This window comes from Schistocerca gregaria, chromosome X (assembly GCF_023897955.1).
Source record: "Schistocerca gregaria isolate iqSchGreg1 chromosome X, iqSchGreg1.2, whole genome shotgun sequence".
NCBI classification, from domain to species: Eukaryota; Metazoa; Arthropoda; class Insecta; order Orthoptera; family Acrididae; genus Schistocerca; species Schistocerca gregaria.
The window spans coordinates 646,392,358-646,407,310 of NC_064931.1; the positions used below are offsets into that span (position 1 = coordinate 646,392,358).

The 14,953-nt window shown below is 39.9% G+C and overlaps 1 protein-coding gene across 3 annotated transcripts in view; it reads right to left on the minus strand.

The window, feature by feature from the left end:
* The window catches only part of LOC126299422 (E3 ubiquitin-protein ligase HUWE1), a 378,230-nt gene that overhangs the window by 68,002 nt on the left and 295,275 nt on the right, over positions 1-14,953 (minus strand). For all 3 annotated transcript variants that reach the window (XM_049991320.1, XM_049991321.1, XM_049991322.1), the window contains exons 41-42: positions 12,534-12,668; positions 8,990-9,965 (exon numbers count right to left, since the gene is read on the minus strand). In XM_049991320.1, the coding sequence (XP_049847277.1) occupies positions 8,990-9,965; positions 12,534-12,668 (1,111 nt within the window). The remainder of the gene's footprint in view (positions 1-8,989; positions 9,966-12,533; positions 12,669-14,953) is intronic.

The window sequence follows — 14,953 nt, forward strand, 5'->3', positions numbered from 1 at the left end:
CCATGTCATATGTTAAGCGACAGATGCGAACAACAGTGTGTGACAGCTTCAGACAACATACAACAAAGAAAAGGTATAGTTGCGGAAGTGTCCTCATGAGCAATGTCCATGGCATTGACCACCCTCTTCTACAACTTGCGACATTTGAATTCAAACGTTTCTGAATCCTGTTGCTGCAGCTCAAGCAAAAGTGAGAGTGAGAGTGATATCTATGAGTTTTCTTGGTAAGGCACTGGAGCTGTTATGAAATACATATCACTGATTTTAAGAAAACTATACAGAAAAAGAAGTCTGATTCTTCCACATATTACAGCTTGACATCAGCTCGTTTTGTATTATCATGTAATAGGGGGGAAGAGTGTGGCAGATATGACACGCAAGTTGGGATGTAAGTCATTAAAGCAAAGACGTTTTTCGTCGTGGCGAGATCTATTTATGAAATTTCAGTCACCAACTTTTTCTTCCGAATGTGAAAATATTTTGTTGAGCCCAACCTACATAGGTAGGAATGACCATCAAAATAAAATAAGAGAAATCAGAACTTGAACAGAAAGGTTTAGGTGTTCGTTTTCCCCGTGCACTGTTCGAGAGTGGAATGGTAGAGAGAGATAGTATGATTGTGGTTCGATGAACCCTCTGCCAAGCACTTAAATGTGAATTGCAGAGTGATCATGTAGATGTAGATGGACTGAATTTATATCCGTTAGTCATCATAGTTACTGTGCTGCACAAAACTAAATAAATAACTGCATGAAATTTTTAAATGTTTGCAGAGGTAAAATCACAGTCCACAGGCTTTGTGTATAGTTCATTTTAGGCCATACATTAAAGCATATGAAATACAGCCAATATATCAAAACTGTATTTACATTTGAGAGCAGAATGATATATCTTCTCATTCTCAAGATAGTGGTTGTTATATTTACAGATGGGTCACTTGCAGTGTGTCCAAATCCTTTCCTGTGCATCAGGAATCACGTGGTCATAAAAATCGTCTTATTTCATAAATGGTTCGGGATAGCAAGACAAGGTTTCTTGGAAATGACAGCACACAAAAAGGATGTATTTTGTTGCATGATTAACATTTGAATTGTTTTTTTTTCAAATGCTTGAGCAGAGGGAAAACAAGACTCCCTATAAATTACATAATGAATCTTTGTCTGAATTTTCATAGCAAAACACAGTGAGAAATGGGCAAATTGGGTATCAAAGCAACCACTATGAGATCTAGTTTTGCAAGAAAATATTTAATTGCTTCAAATTAATCAGGGTAATTAAGGAAAAATTAATTACTGATGTGAGGAAAAACTGAAATATGTCAAGAATAGTTTCTGTTAGGTATGTAAATGAAATGTCAAAAAGTTCATCTGTTCAAGGCCTAGCTACCTGGTGCATAGAAAGATAAATTGGTGTGATATGTAACTGTCAAAATAAAAGAAGAATAATCTGTCGAATATTGTTTGAAATGATTTGTCTAAAAGAAATAAAATAGATCAGAGAAACATTTGACATACCTTCGAATGAAGCTAGAAATCACGTACAGAAATGAGGCGCATCAAATGTTTCTCTAATTTTTTTTTTTTAATTTCTTATCTTTAGATAATCATTTCACAAAACATTTGTCTTTCTTTTCAAAAACCATAGGGTATACTACACATTAAGTAATGAAGTTTGTTCCAGTTTGTACAGTCATTTAGTAGTAATTTGAAAAGTTACTGCGAAGCAGAGAGGTCTTTCTTACAATCTCAATAGCCCTGTTGACATATAAGAAATGAATGTAATTACAATAAGTATTGGAATTGTGATGTTTTACGCTTTCAGTACACATGGAAATACTTGTAAAATTTAAAGTGAAAACATGGAACACAAGCACCAGATACTCATTGAGGAGTTTAATTATTCATGCGCCAAATATGTATTGTGTCCATCCCATGTTGTTCATGCTCATGTGGCAAACAGCTCTGCATGTACACACTACATGCACTCTGCAGAGAATATTTCTTGTGCCGTTGTTTGTGCACAAGCAAAACAATCCTGTCATTGACTTTCGAACCATCAGTGGAGATGCCTGTCAAATTTAGGTACTCATATAGAACTGAGCAGAACAGGTATCTGAGAATGGTGAGATCAGCATTTTTCTTAAGGACACAGAAGATGTCCACCCAGGGGACTAGGTACACACTACAGGGAGTGTCAAGAGGAAACACAGTGGGCACATACAAAAGGAGCTGCTGGATGTCACTGCATAGGGCTTCCAGTCATATCCCAGCTGGTATACCCAGTTTTCAGTGATTTGTGAAGTTGATAGTGAAACAGAACTGAGTGAGGAGGATGGGTACGTATCTGACAGTGTGTGACCACACAGCTCTCCAAGAGTTGCTGGCCTCTGATCCTCAGAGGTGGCACAGCAGCTTCCAACAGAAGACTGTCCTACAGAGCTTGTACAGAAGGTTCCAATTGCCAACTGCACACCACTGTGGTTGACTGGATGTAACAAGCTCAGTGCTGATGAAGCTGCTGACCCATAGGCAACACATTCATAATGTAGTTGAGATAAAAACAAAGCTCTATAAAAACTCAGAACTACTGTGCAGTCTATGCCCCAGGAGGTGCTGGTGTGAAATATGAAGGTGTTTAACTTCCTCATGCAATTTGCCTTGAACTGGCATACATGCGGTAACTACGTTAACTTATTTTCAGATAAAAAGCCTAAAAGTTTGAAAATTTCATTAACTTCAAGTAAATGGCTACCGGGGTAAAGTTCTGGGCGAGGATGCACAGTTCTGAGTCAACAAAAGTGCACGACACTAGCTATCATGTGAGAAAATTGATATCCATGATTCAGAGCTCAATTATGTACTTTCTGTAGGGCTCCCTGAAGTTGGCACTCTGTGGTGCACAATGATGGAGTGCTGTAACAAACAAAGTGACGATGACACCATGGGTCCTACTGCAGTCACAATAGTATTTATTGTGAGGGCAAAAATGGTTATGATCAGAACAGATTCCTGAGTGATGAAAGTTTCCTTTGTTTATTAGTTGCTGATGGTTGAATCTATCCAGACCCTGAATTGTTGGATAAAAATGAGTGAACAGCCCCAGAATCCCTACTTGTGCAGTGTAGACAGGACTCTGATGGCACGAGGTTGTATCATATGCCCCCTGTAGGTTAAAGAACACTCTGATCAGATATTGGGGACACGTGCAAGCATTGCTCATTGCTGATTCCAAGGAATTCAGTTGATCTGCGGAGGACCGAAATGCCCATAAGCCACTTTACAACATATGTCCTCGTGCTTCCATGCACCATAGAAGGCGCCAGTTGACCAATCTTTCAAATAATTTGCACAGCCTGTTTGTTAGGGACTCTCACCAATAATAAGCCAACATTCTTGGGACTTTTTCTAATTTTAGGACACGTATAATAATAATAATTATTATTATTATTTCCTGTCATTGGGAGGGAACCTCCGCTTCTCACCAAATACAGCTGAAGCACCTGAAGATGTGTTTTATGTTTTAACTGCAAAGGTGTTTAAGCATTTGATAGTGGATTTTATCAGGTCCAGGGGCTGGCTCTCTCTCCACACACTGCTGAAGTGCTTCAGAACCCCTATTCATTAAAATGAACACTGTATGATTCAAAGCCTTGTGCATGGAAAAATAAGAAGTTTCTATCCACCTGGCATTTCCAGATCAGGAATGTGAGATAGTAGTTACTGCGTGCAGATACTGCAGCCGAACATACTGAAAAAATATTCTGCAATGACAACAAGATCAGTACCGATGTCACCTTTGGGGTAGATGCTGGGAACTGCAGACGATGAATGGCCGCATGCTTGGAGTTTAGTCCATACTTGGGTCCTCATAGATGAAAGATAATTTTTCCAACACTTGCTCTTTATATTCTTTATCAAAAACTGTGCCTTTATCTGAAGTCTCTTGAATGCTATTAAATGTTCAATACAGAATAAGTGCTGAGATGCTACAGCTACAGACTGTAATGTTTATGGCTGAGAATGTCTCGTGTGCCATAGTGAAATGTGTTGTGGCTCCAGTATTAAGGAAGCAGAATAACCAGTTCTCAAATTAACTGCTCTATTACTTGACCCCTGCTGGAAGTGGTTTGGCTTGTGAACACTGAAATCCCCCCCCCCCCCCCCCCCCCCCCCTGGAGGAAGGGTGGAGGCAGCTGTTTCACTAGGTCCACCAGCTCATGATATGGTATAGATCTGTCTGGGGCTAGACAGATATTACATACCATTACCCTAAGTAACAGGTAGACATAAGCAACTGCTGCTTCTAACAAGATGGTTAGTGACACCTGGTCACAGCAAGGTCAGACTGTATGAGCATGAAGACTCATTCAGACACCCTCCTGGCATAAAAGCAATTTGTGCAGTAGGATCTGTAATCTTCAGTAGTAGAGGATTGGGTTTCTGAGAACAGTGTCTCTTGAAGTGCTGTGAGAACTGCAAAGAAAGTAGCCATTAAGTGATTGAGTTTGGCCATGTGGCAATGGTAGCTGTTTTAATTCCAGTGAAGAAACATTACACTGAAATCTGAGGAAGCAGAAGAGGGGAAACAACAGTATGAATTACTTTGCTGCAGAGTCCTACTACACCTGAATTTGTAGTTCTTCATTGGTATATACGCTTGACCTAGGAGTAGGAGGAGGAGGAGGGGGGGGGGGTGAGGATGGAAGCTGGTTCAACCAAAGCAGCAGAATTCCTTTTAATGTTTGATTTATCTTTCTTGTCCTTGTGAGGTTTCAGCATATGTGAGGATTTTCCTGTCTTTATTTCTGGGGCAGAGGAGGACTTTGATTTTCTGTGACCAACAGCCTGTAACTGTGTCGGCCACTGGGTGGTGGTAGACTCCTAATGTGTTTCATCCTGAGAGCTGAGGACAAAGAAACTGTGACTATGCCAATGGGTGGTTGCAACCAGAGCAGTGGGTGAGGGAGGTCGAAGGAACTGGACAAACTGTTCACCTCCAATTATTTTTGCCTGACTTATCCCATGGCATGTCCAAAGATGGAAACACCATGGTTGGGACTCAGCATTAAAATCTAGCTTTTTACCCACTGAGAGGGCTGTGCTAACACATCTACTGGTATGGGCGATTTGATCAGTTTCACTGTGGATCATCCACCTCGATGCCGCTCACTCTGACCCTAGGTTCTCCTCATGGGTGCCACTCAATCACAGCAAAGGCTATCAGGCATAGCAGCCACTCCCCAGAATCCCAGTGCCCCAATATTGGACAGACACCTATCATTAACAGCCGTGGGGAGGTTAACAGCTCAGACATCAGCAGCACAATCCCTGCTTTGTCAGAGAGCTACAACCATGAGAATGGAATACCCTGGTTGAATGTCTTACTGTAGAAGCAGTTAAATACAGGAAGCAAAAGATAACCTACAACTGTTCATCATGATACTCCCTATTTGTCCAGGATATTTTTTTTAAGAGGTTGAGTATGCTTTTGCAGCCATTTATGCTTCGAGTGGACTCATGAACTAATTGTTCAAAATAATTTCCTGATAAAGCATTCAGTACAATTTCAGATGACGTGTTATGCCTGCTGCAAGCTTTAAATGTATAATTTTTCCAGCACATTGCGGGTAGATTAAAGTCGTCACCGACTATAACTGTATGAGTGGGGTACCTATTTGAAATGAGACTCAAGTTTTCTTTGAACTGTTCAGCAATTATATCTTCTGAGTCAGGGGTTTGTAAAACAATCCAAATTAATAGTTTAGTCCGATTGTCAAGTATATCCCTCCACTCGCACTATTTCGCAGGAACTATCCAATTCAATTTCACTAGAAGGTAAACTACTACTGACAGCAATAAATACCCCACCACCAACTGTATTTGATCTATCCTTTCTGAACACTGTTAGGTCATTCGAAAAGATTTCGGCTGAACTTATTTCCAGCTTTAACCAGCTTTCTGTACCTGTAAATATTTGAGTTTCAGTGTTTTCTATTATGGCTTGGAGCTCTAGTTCTTTCCCAACACAGCTATGACAATTTACAACTACAATACCAATCATTTCTACAACTACCTTACTGAGTTTTACCTGCCCCCTTTTAGATGGATGCCCTTTCTGTGGTTTCCTGAGACTCACTAACCTAAAAAAAACCACCCAGTCCCTTCCACACTGCCCCTGCTACCCATGTGTAATGGACTCCTGATGGTGCAAGTCAAGGAATCTGCAGCCTACATGGTCACAGAACTGCCTTATCTACCGACTGAGACCCTCCACTAAGCTCTGCATCAAAGGATCACACTCAGTTCTGTCGATGATGCTGCATATGGTGAGCTCCACCTTAATCTCACAAGCAAGACTGACAGTCTTTACTATTTCTGCCAGCTGCCCAAAACTAGAGAGAATCTCCCATGATCCAAAGCAACACACATCATTGTTACCGACATGGGCCACCACCTGCAGTTGGCTGCATCCTGTACTCTTCATGGCATCCAGAAGCACCCTTTCCACATCCAGAATGACCCCCCCCCCCCCCCCCCCCCAGTATGCATATGGAGTGCACACTGGATTCCTTCCCCTCCTTGGCAGCCATGTTCCTAAGGGGCCCCATTATACGCTTAATGCCGGAGCTCCTAACTATTAGCAAACCCACCCTCTGTGAATGCCCATACCTTGTGGGTCGAGAAGCTTCCTCTGGAACAGTGTGGATGACTGCATCTGGCTCACAGACTTTGTCAGCCACAGATAATGCCCAAAACCTGTTCCTCAAATAAACTGGGGAAGCCCTATGGTAAGCCCCTCAGAGTCTTTCACTGTCTGACATACTTTGGAATCATCTCCCTCTCGACCACGGGTGAGAGGTCAACCACAGTGCAAGCAGTATCCGGGATGGCTACAGCAGTGGACCAATCGGGGGCAAGTGGGTTGTGCTCGGGGAACAAGTGGGTCGTGCTCGACATCCCCACATCTGAACCCACACAGTGATGATCCTTGGCAGCAATCTCAAACACTGTGTGACAGAAGCCAACATTGCCTAGAGCTGTGAGCAAAGGGTCACCAACTCAGCTTGCATCTGTACACAGAAAGCACAGATCCTATCCATTTCTGAAGTCGCTCCAGTTTGAAGCTCTTAAAAATATGTAATAAATGAATGGTGTATTCGCCTTATTAGCAGCAGAACACGAGTGGCTCACCGATGGTCTAACCAACACTGAGCTGTTCTATGCAAAACAAACAAAAGCCTGTACAATACAAGGGTCAATAGCAAAGGTGGTACTGTACACTACACTGTTTATAAAATAAAAGGTTGTTCCTAGTAACCACACAAATGCACAAGAAATTACAAAAATATGCTAGTAACTGCAGAGATAACTGAAAATAAGTCACTCCTGTTTGAAGCTTGTAAAAATATGCAATACACAAACGGGTTACTTGCCCCTTTAGCAGCAGGAACTCACGGTGCACTCTCACTGATGGTCTAACGAACATCAACCAAAGCAAAAGAAGAGTAATGGCTTCTAGTAAAATTAAGCCAGATGATGCTGGGGGAATAATAGTAAGAAATCACACAATATAATTTGTACACTAATTTTGTTATTTGGACAGTGAGATAACTGCCAATGGCTGGGGTAGAAAGGCTATAAAATGCAGACTGGCAATAGGAGGAAAACATGGACAATAAACAGAACCAGAAATTACCATTATAGGAAATAGCAGATCTAGGAAGGAGTTTATGGCAATACTCTTGCTGGTGATCAAATTGTGATTGCTGATGGTGAGAACACACTCCGAACAGCTGCTCTTACTTTATCCGCAACAGTTAAGTTGTATACTCTGCTAGGATCTTCAAAGAAGACACAAATTATGGCCTTCAGGGGACATAAGCCAATTCGAAACAAAATAATAATAAATGACCCAGAAAATAAAGTAAAATCTTTCATCTTACAAAATAATATTTGTTCATGATAGAAATGAACATACAGAACAAAGAAGAAAGATTTAATTACTTTCAAGAAACAATCTGTAGAACCCTCAGAAGTAAAGCAAGAAAGGAAATTTTACTAATCTACAAAATGGTGTTAGTACCAATGGAATATAACAAAAAGAAACGAACAAAGAATACAGATATAGGACATGCAATTCTGAAGAATAGTAGCTGGATACACACTATCTGACACAAATATGAATGCTGACATCATGGAAGTGCTGAGAGTGAAAAAGCTTAAACAAGCAGATTAAGGACTACAGGAACAACTGCAAGGACTATGTCACAGGAATGGAAGATAGCAAAATTATGGAATTCATGATGAATTATTACTCAATGGGCAGAATATCTTTAGGAATCACAAGGAAAAGGTGGAAACAGTAATAATGTCATCCATATGGGAGTAACAGGTGAATACCTAACACATGCAGGAGGAGGAGGAGTAGAATAGATGGCAAATGAAGAGGAACTTGGGAGAAAAGAACTGTTTGGCACAACCTGACTTAAAGAAGCAATTATTGTAAGAAATATATCCTAAGGTTTCAAGGATTAGTCAATTTGGTAATGGAGGGAAGTACTGGCAGCAAAAATTTTAAGAGGCAAACCAAAGTTTGACCATAGTAAGCTGGTTAAATAAATGTAGGTTGCAGTAACTATACAGAGATGGGGGGTCTTTTACAGAATTGGCTAACGTGGAGAACTGCACCAAACCAGCCTCTGGAATTAAGACCATGACAAAAGCAACAACATGAAGTTTGTTCTCCCCTCCCTTCTCCCCCAAAAAACTATACATGCATGTACTCAAGACAGAAGAAGAATTACAAAACCTCAATGACACACATATTACAAAAATGGCTTAAAACTTGAGAAACACTTACATAATTGAGTCAGATGTGTTCCCTAAACCAATTAAGTACACACTTATGTATCAACATGTTAAATAAACAGCAAAAGTTTAAAACATGTGCAGCTATTTTCATTTTACAATTAACAGTAAAGTATTTGTACCTGTGCACTGTGGTCAGTCCGTCTTGAGGGTACCAGGGTCGATTCCTTTGAGATTCATCTGAAGAGGACTGTGACTCAATATCACTTCGCAGATAAACCCGCCTTCCACTCTGTGCTCTTCTTCGCAGTGGTAACATGCCCCTAGACGACTGGGGATCTCCATCATCTGCTACATTACTCTCGTAATCAGAGTCCGCATTAGGTGCTAAGAAGTTGTTAGAATCTAAGTTCCCAGAAGGTGAACGTCTAAACCGAGAGCTTAATGTAGTATGTGTTACACTAAGCCCAGGGACTGTCACTTCTTCACGAGACAAAGAAAGTGTATTGGAGGCAGATGAATCAGAATTAGTGTTTAGTGTGAGTGCAGGCACACTTGTATCAGGTTGACCTGTAGTATGTTGTTGGGCAGCTCTATTTTGCTGTTGTCCATCTATCTCCATAACTTCATGAGTGCCCCTTGCTTCATTTCTTACAGTATTAGTTAAAGTGACACTACTGCATTGATCAGAGGCAGAAGAATTCTGTTCTCTTGTAGGTGTGGATGTAGAAGCTTGGGAACTTGGCTGTGCACTATCTTCTGACACTGTCGCTGATTGCGAGGAACTTTCTCCCACACTGCCTGAATTTCGAAACAGTTGATCATGTTGAGCAAAACTCTGATCTGATGATTGATGTTGGTATGCACCAGATACTCCAAGATTCGAATTTTGTATAATAACAGAGTGCAATGGTGCTATTAACTCTGCTCCCAATGCTTGTATGGTAGATGATGAGTTACTTTCTGTTGTGGAATTCTGCACTCCATCTATCTGTTCTGAAAAGTTAGACTGGCTTCCATTTACTGACAATGATGGCTGCAGAGCTGACTCTACAATGGAATCAGCCAGATTTTCTGCAGCTGAATTTTGTGTAAATAATGGACGACGCGCTATTGTTCTTATATTTGGTCTGGTTCCTGCAGCAGCTCCTGTTTCACCTGTAATAAGAATTACAATCAAGTTATTTTCACGAACACACAGTAAGGGAGAAAACAAGGGGTAGGGGGTGCGGTTAGCAAATGAGAGGGGGGGGGGGGGTAGGCGAAGAAGGGGGGAGAGTTAGGGCTGGGGGGGGGGGGGGAATTAGGGAGGGGGCGGAGAGAGAGAGAGAGAGAGAGAGAGAGAGAGAGAGAGAGAGAGAGAGAGAGAGAGAGAGAGAGAGAGACTGACTTAGCAGTCTGGCAGAAATACTGGGACACGTGCATCGCTTCTAAAGATGGGGAGGATGATTAAAGTGGTGTTCTTAATTTGATCATTCATTACTGAACAGCCCTCACACACAAAATCAATGATGTTTCAACATTTATTTCAATGTATTTCCAGTTCTGTTGAAGTCATTCATTCCTCTCCTCAACATATCAGGAAATTCTTCTCTTAGACCCCATCACTAACCCAAGAAATAAATCTGTTATCTTACTTCCTTGGAAGTACAGTCTCATTGAAGGCAACAACATCCTCCTAAAGGCACTTACCAACATTATTACTCACCTTTAAATAATTTTAAAGTCATCATTTCAATAACGCATCTCATAAAGTTCTGCAAAATATGATCTCTAATATTACCACTTTGAAATGCTGGGGAACTCACACTCAATTCAGTTCTAATAACTATGTTTTGCTAAGTTCCTGTCATTCCTAATGCCACTAATAAACTATTTTTGCACCATCAGAATTATAAATTTCCTTGCACTTAAAGAAACAAAGATCAAGAAAAGATCAAACAAAGCAGTATACAATATAAATATTGTAACTATGCACCCTTCATGGGCAATGCTGGGAACAAAAGCACAAGATCACTAGGGCGTATGAGCTGCAGAAAGGGGGGGAAGGAGTGGTGAAGTGGGGCAGGACCAAGTCCCATCTCCTCCTTGCAGGACAAGCAGCACACTGGAATAAACAGTGAATTCAAAATGCCTAAGACAATGCCATGGTGCATTCCATTGTTTCCTATCTAAGCCTGGAAACAGATTGAAGCAATTCATGCTGACCATTAAGTAAACCAATTTCCAAGTATTTCTCTATTCCCAGAGAAGTGTCAAGATTTAGTGTGCATATAGTAACTAACATAAGATGCTGTTGGTGTGGGCATCTGCTCACCAGCAGTGCTTACAAACATTATGCAGTTAACTTTCTCGCATCCTGGACTCTACAGTTCAGAATCAATTTAAGTCTCTGGAAGTTTGAACAATTTGTGCCATTACTTCTGAACTATGGCACCTATTATGAAAAAATGTGAACTACATGGACAATGTTAGTATATTAATTTGAGAAAAAATGCAGTAACTAAAATTTACTGGGAGATGATGTCAAGTGGTGTGTGGTGTACAGCTTACAAGGTATTGGTTACATTGGGACTTCATAGCACAGCTAAAATATTTTATAGCATATTTCACTCTGTATCATGTAATACAGAATTGTATTTCATGTTGCCATTGGGTATCTACATACAACAAATGTCATACTCATGTTTATGGAATACAGTTCTTTCATTGAAAAAATGACAGACAAGTGTTAACCATTCCATCGACATTGAGGTCGTTAGAGGTGGAGCTGAAGCTCTGATTATGGAATGACGGGGGAGGAGATCATCCATGCCCTTTTCAAAAGGAACCACCCAGGCAATTGCCTGGAGTGATTTAGGGGAATCGCAAAAAACTTAAATCTAGGTGGCCAGACAGGGATTTTAAGCATTTTTCTGCAGAATGAGAGTTCATTGTGCTAACCAATATGTCACCTCACTTTATCTCTCATCAGATCCGTCATGTCATGTAATGTAATCAGTCACCACCACCATCTGTGAACTGCTACCCCATATTTCACATATTTTCTTAGATATATGTCTTGTGTGCAAAGTTTGACGTATTGATGTATTTATGAACTGGAAAATCAGAGAAAAATTAACCAGAAGAAACTGATACAAACACTAACTCTAGAGTTTTTATATAAAAAACATATGAACTATCAAGTGTTCATGAAATGTAAACTTACATAAGAGCAAGGGTTTCGTATTAAAAGCCAGTACAATTAATAAAATTACTTATTGATGTTTTATAAAGAATGTGCTTAAAATGCAAATGTAATATCCACATTGAAAAACCAGGATAGAGTAATAAAAATATTATGAAAAGGATAGTTGCTACTCACACTCACTATATAGCAGAGATGCTGAGTTGGAGATAACAGGCCTTCATCAGAATTACACACACACACACACACACACACACACTTGGCAGCCAGAGACTGTCGTCGTCATCATTTGTGTGTGTGTGGGTGTGTGTGTGTGTGTGTGTGTGTGTGTGTGTGTGTGTGAGCTTTGTCTGAGAGTTTTTTTATTGTGACTATCTATGTTTCAGCACCCCTGCTATGTAGCAAGTACCAACTATCCTTTTCATAATACTGTCTTAGTATCCCACATTTACACTTTCCCATAATTTTTTAAAGTTCACTGAAAATTTGGGGGGGGGGGGGGGGGGGGCGCACTGTGTGTTCATAAAATATATCCCCACCTGAAGCATTAGTTCTCTTCATGTTTTTCTTTCTTGTTGTTGCTTCCTCTTGTTTTTTCTTCATCATCTCCTTGCGTTGAGCAAGATCCTCCGCTTTGTACTTACTCAGTTCTGTTATCACATCATGGCAAGTCCCTATAACATAATAAAAAATCAAAAATTTATAGTGAGCAGTTTACATCAAGTTTATCTACAATGCTGATGAGCACCGACAAGTGGTAAATGCAAACAGACTAAAATAAGAACAGCAGTGACAAAACCAAAGGATCTATCAATTACAAGTAAACATAAGACACAGTAGATTACTGAAGTTGCTTGTAAATTAGGTGTCAATGGTAGTATTAGTGTGTGTGTGTGTGTGTGTGTGTGTGTGTGCGGGCGCGCGCAGGGTGTGGGAAACCACGGAGGGTGAGGAGCCCTTAAAATATCATTAGGCCAGTTTCACAGTATTCAACTCCTCATTAATTTCATCAGTTACTAAATAATGAAAATCAAGCCTTCACAACTTATTCCAGATTTGTAGATGTCAAGAAAAACACCAGTAAATAAAATGATGTAGTTTCTAATGAGTATTGTCTGTTAGGTGTTTGCACATACAGTTCTTCCACTGTCAAGTCACTATTATAAATGTTGTAAGTCGCCTGAACTATGGTGTACAGCACATGGGACATTAGACAAGTTTTAAACTTTTCTGCCACAAACTGCGGGCAGCCACTGAGATTTTTCCTTATGTCTTTATGTGAGTATTGCTGGGCAGTAAATACTGCTTTGCTCAAGGCTACCCTGTGGCCATTAATGGCAATACATTTGAACTGATTATTCTCGACAACAACCATTTGTAAGGTTTCCAAATGCTGAAAATGTCTTCACATACACTTTCTTCCCCCCTCTAACTTCTTGAGGGAAAATTTTACCATTCAAAGCCATGAGACATAACTTCAGCTACTTGGTACATTAAAAAACACAGTGGTAGGTAGGGCTAAATGAATACATACAAAAGACCATGGAAAGCCCATTGATAGGGCTGTCCAAGTATTGCCAGAGTCCTTTAATATGTACTGAGAGCAGCTAACAGGCTGCCTGATCTCCAGTGTCAGCCCAAGCAATGGACAACCATTCACTTCAATGTCTTTTCTACACAGCACACTATGAAAGGTGACAATTTTCCAAATGTACCTTTTTCTCTCTTAAGATTAAAAAGAGATTGTGGAGCTTTATCTTCTCAGAACTTGTCCTGTTTACCTGCAACCTACTTCAACTGCTGGTAGTATATTTAACACTGCATGAGTAGACTTCTGAAAGTAAGTTACACATTATTATGGCAGGCCAAGTAATTTTTATTGAATACTAGACTACACTTCACAGTTAAATTGATATATGACACTATTTTTCAACATTAAGTGTGGTTTTCCAATTTTTCCATTACTATGTTTAGGAACTGTATCAATTTAGGATCTACTTTGTATATTTCCAATATCTGTAGTAACCATGAGTGGGGTACACTATCAAAAGCTTTTTGGTAATCAATGTATGCGTAGTGTAGTGACCTTTGTTTAGCTTTAGCTTGATATGTCACCTCTGCATCTATTATCAGTTGCTCTTTACATCCTCGTGCTCCTTTGCAACAGCCTTTTTGTTCTTCATTTATAATTTTGTTCTGTGTTGTATGTGTAATTAATTTCTGTGTAATGACTGAAGTTAATATTTTGTATATTGTTGGTAGGCATGTTATGGGGCGATATTTTGCTGGGTTTGCTGTGTCTGCTCGATCTTTAAGTTTCAGATAAGTTATTCCTTGTGTAAGTATCAGCGACTGAGTATGGGTCTGCTACGTAAGTGTTAAATAATTTAGTTAGATGTGAATGTGTTGAGGTGAACTTCTTTAGCCAGAAATTTGCTATTTTATCTTTTCCAGGGGCTTTCCAATTGTGAGTAGAATTAATTGCTTGGGTGACTTCATGTTGCAAAATTATCACTTCAGATATTTGTGGTATCATCTTGTATGTGTGTGTTTCTGCTTGTATCCACCGTGCATGCCTGTTATGTTGTACCGTGTTTGACCACACGTTGCTCCAGAAGTGTTCCATGTCTATTATGTTTGATGGGTTGTCTATTTTAATGTACGTGTTATCTATTGTCTGATAAAATTTCTTTTGGTTTGTGTTTAAAGTTAGGTTTTGTTTCCTTCTATTTTCACTTTTTTTGTATCTTCTACATCGTTTGGCCAATGCTTGTAATTTCTGCTTCTTTTCATCTAATTGCTCTATTGCTTCTTGTTGTGAGATTTCACTTAACCTTTTTCGTTTTTTGACTGATATTTCATTTCTTATAAATTGTGTTAGCTGCCCGAGGTCTTTTCTCAGTTTTTCTATTCTGATCTGTAGCCCGTTTTTCCATGCTGGTTTTGTGGGTTTTTTCTG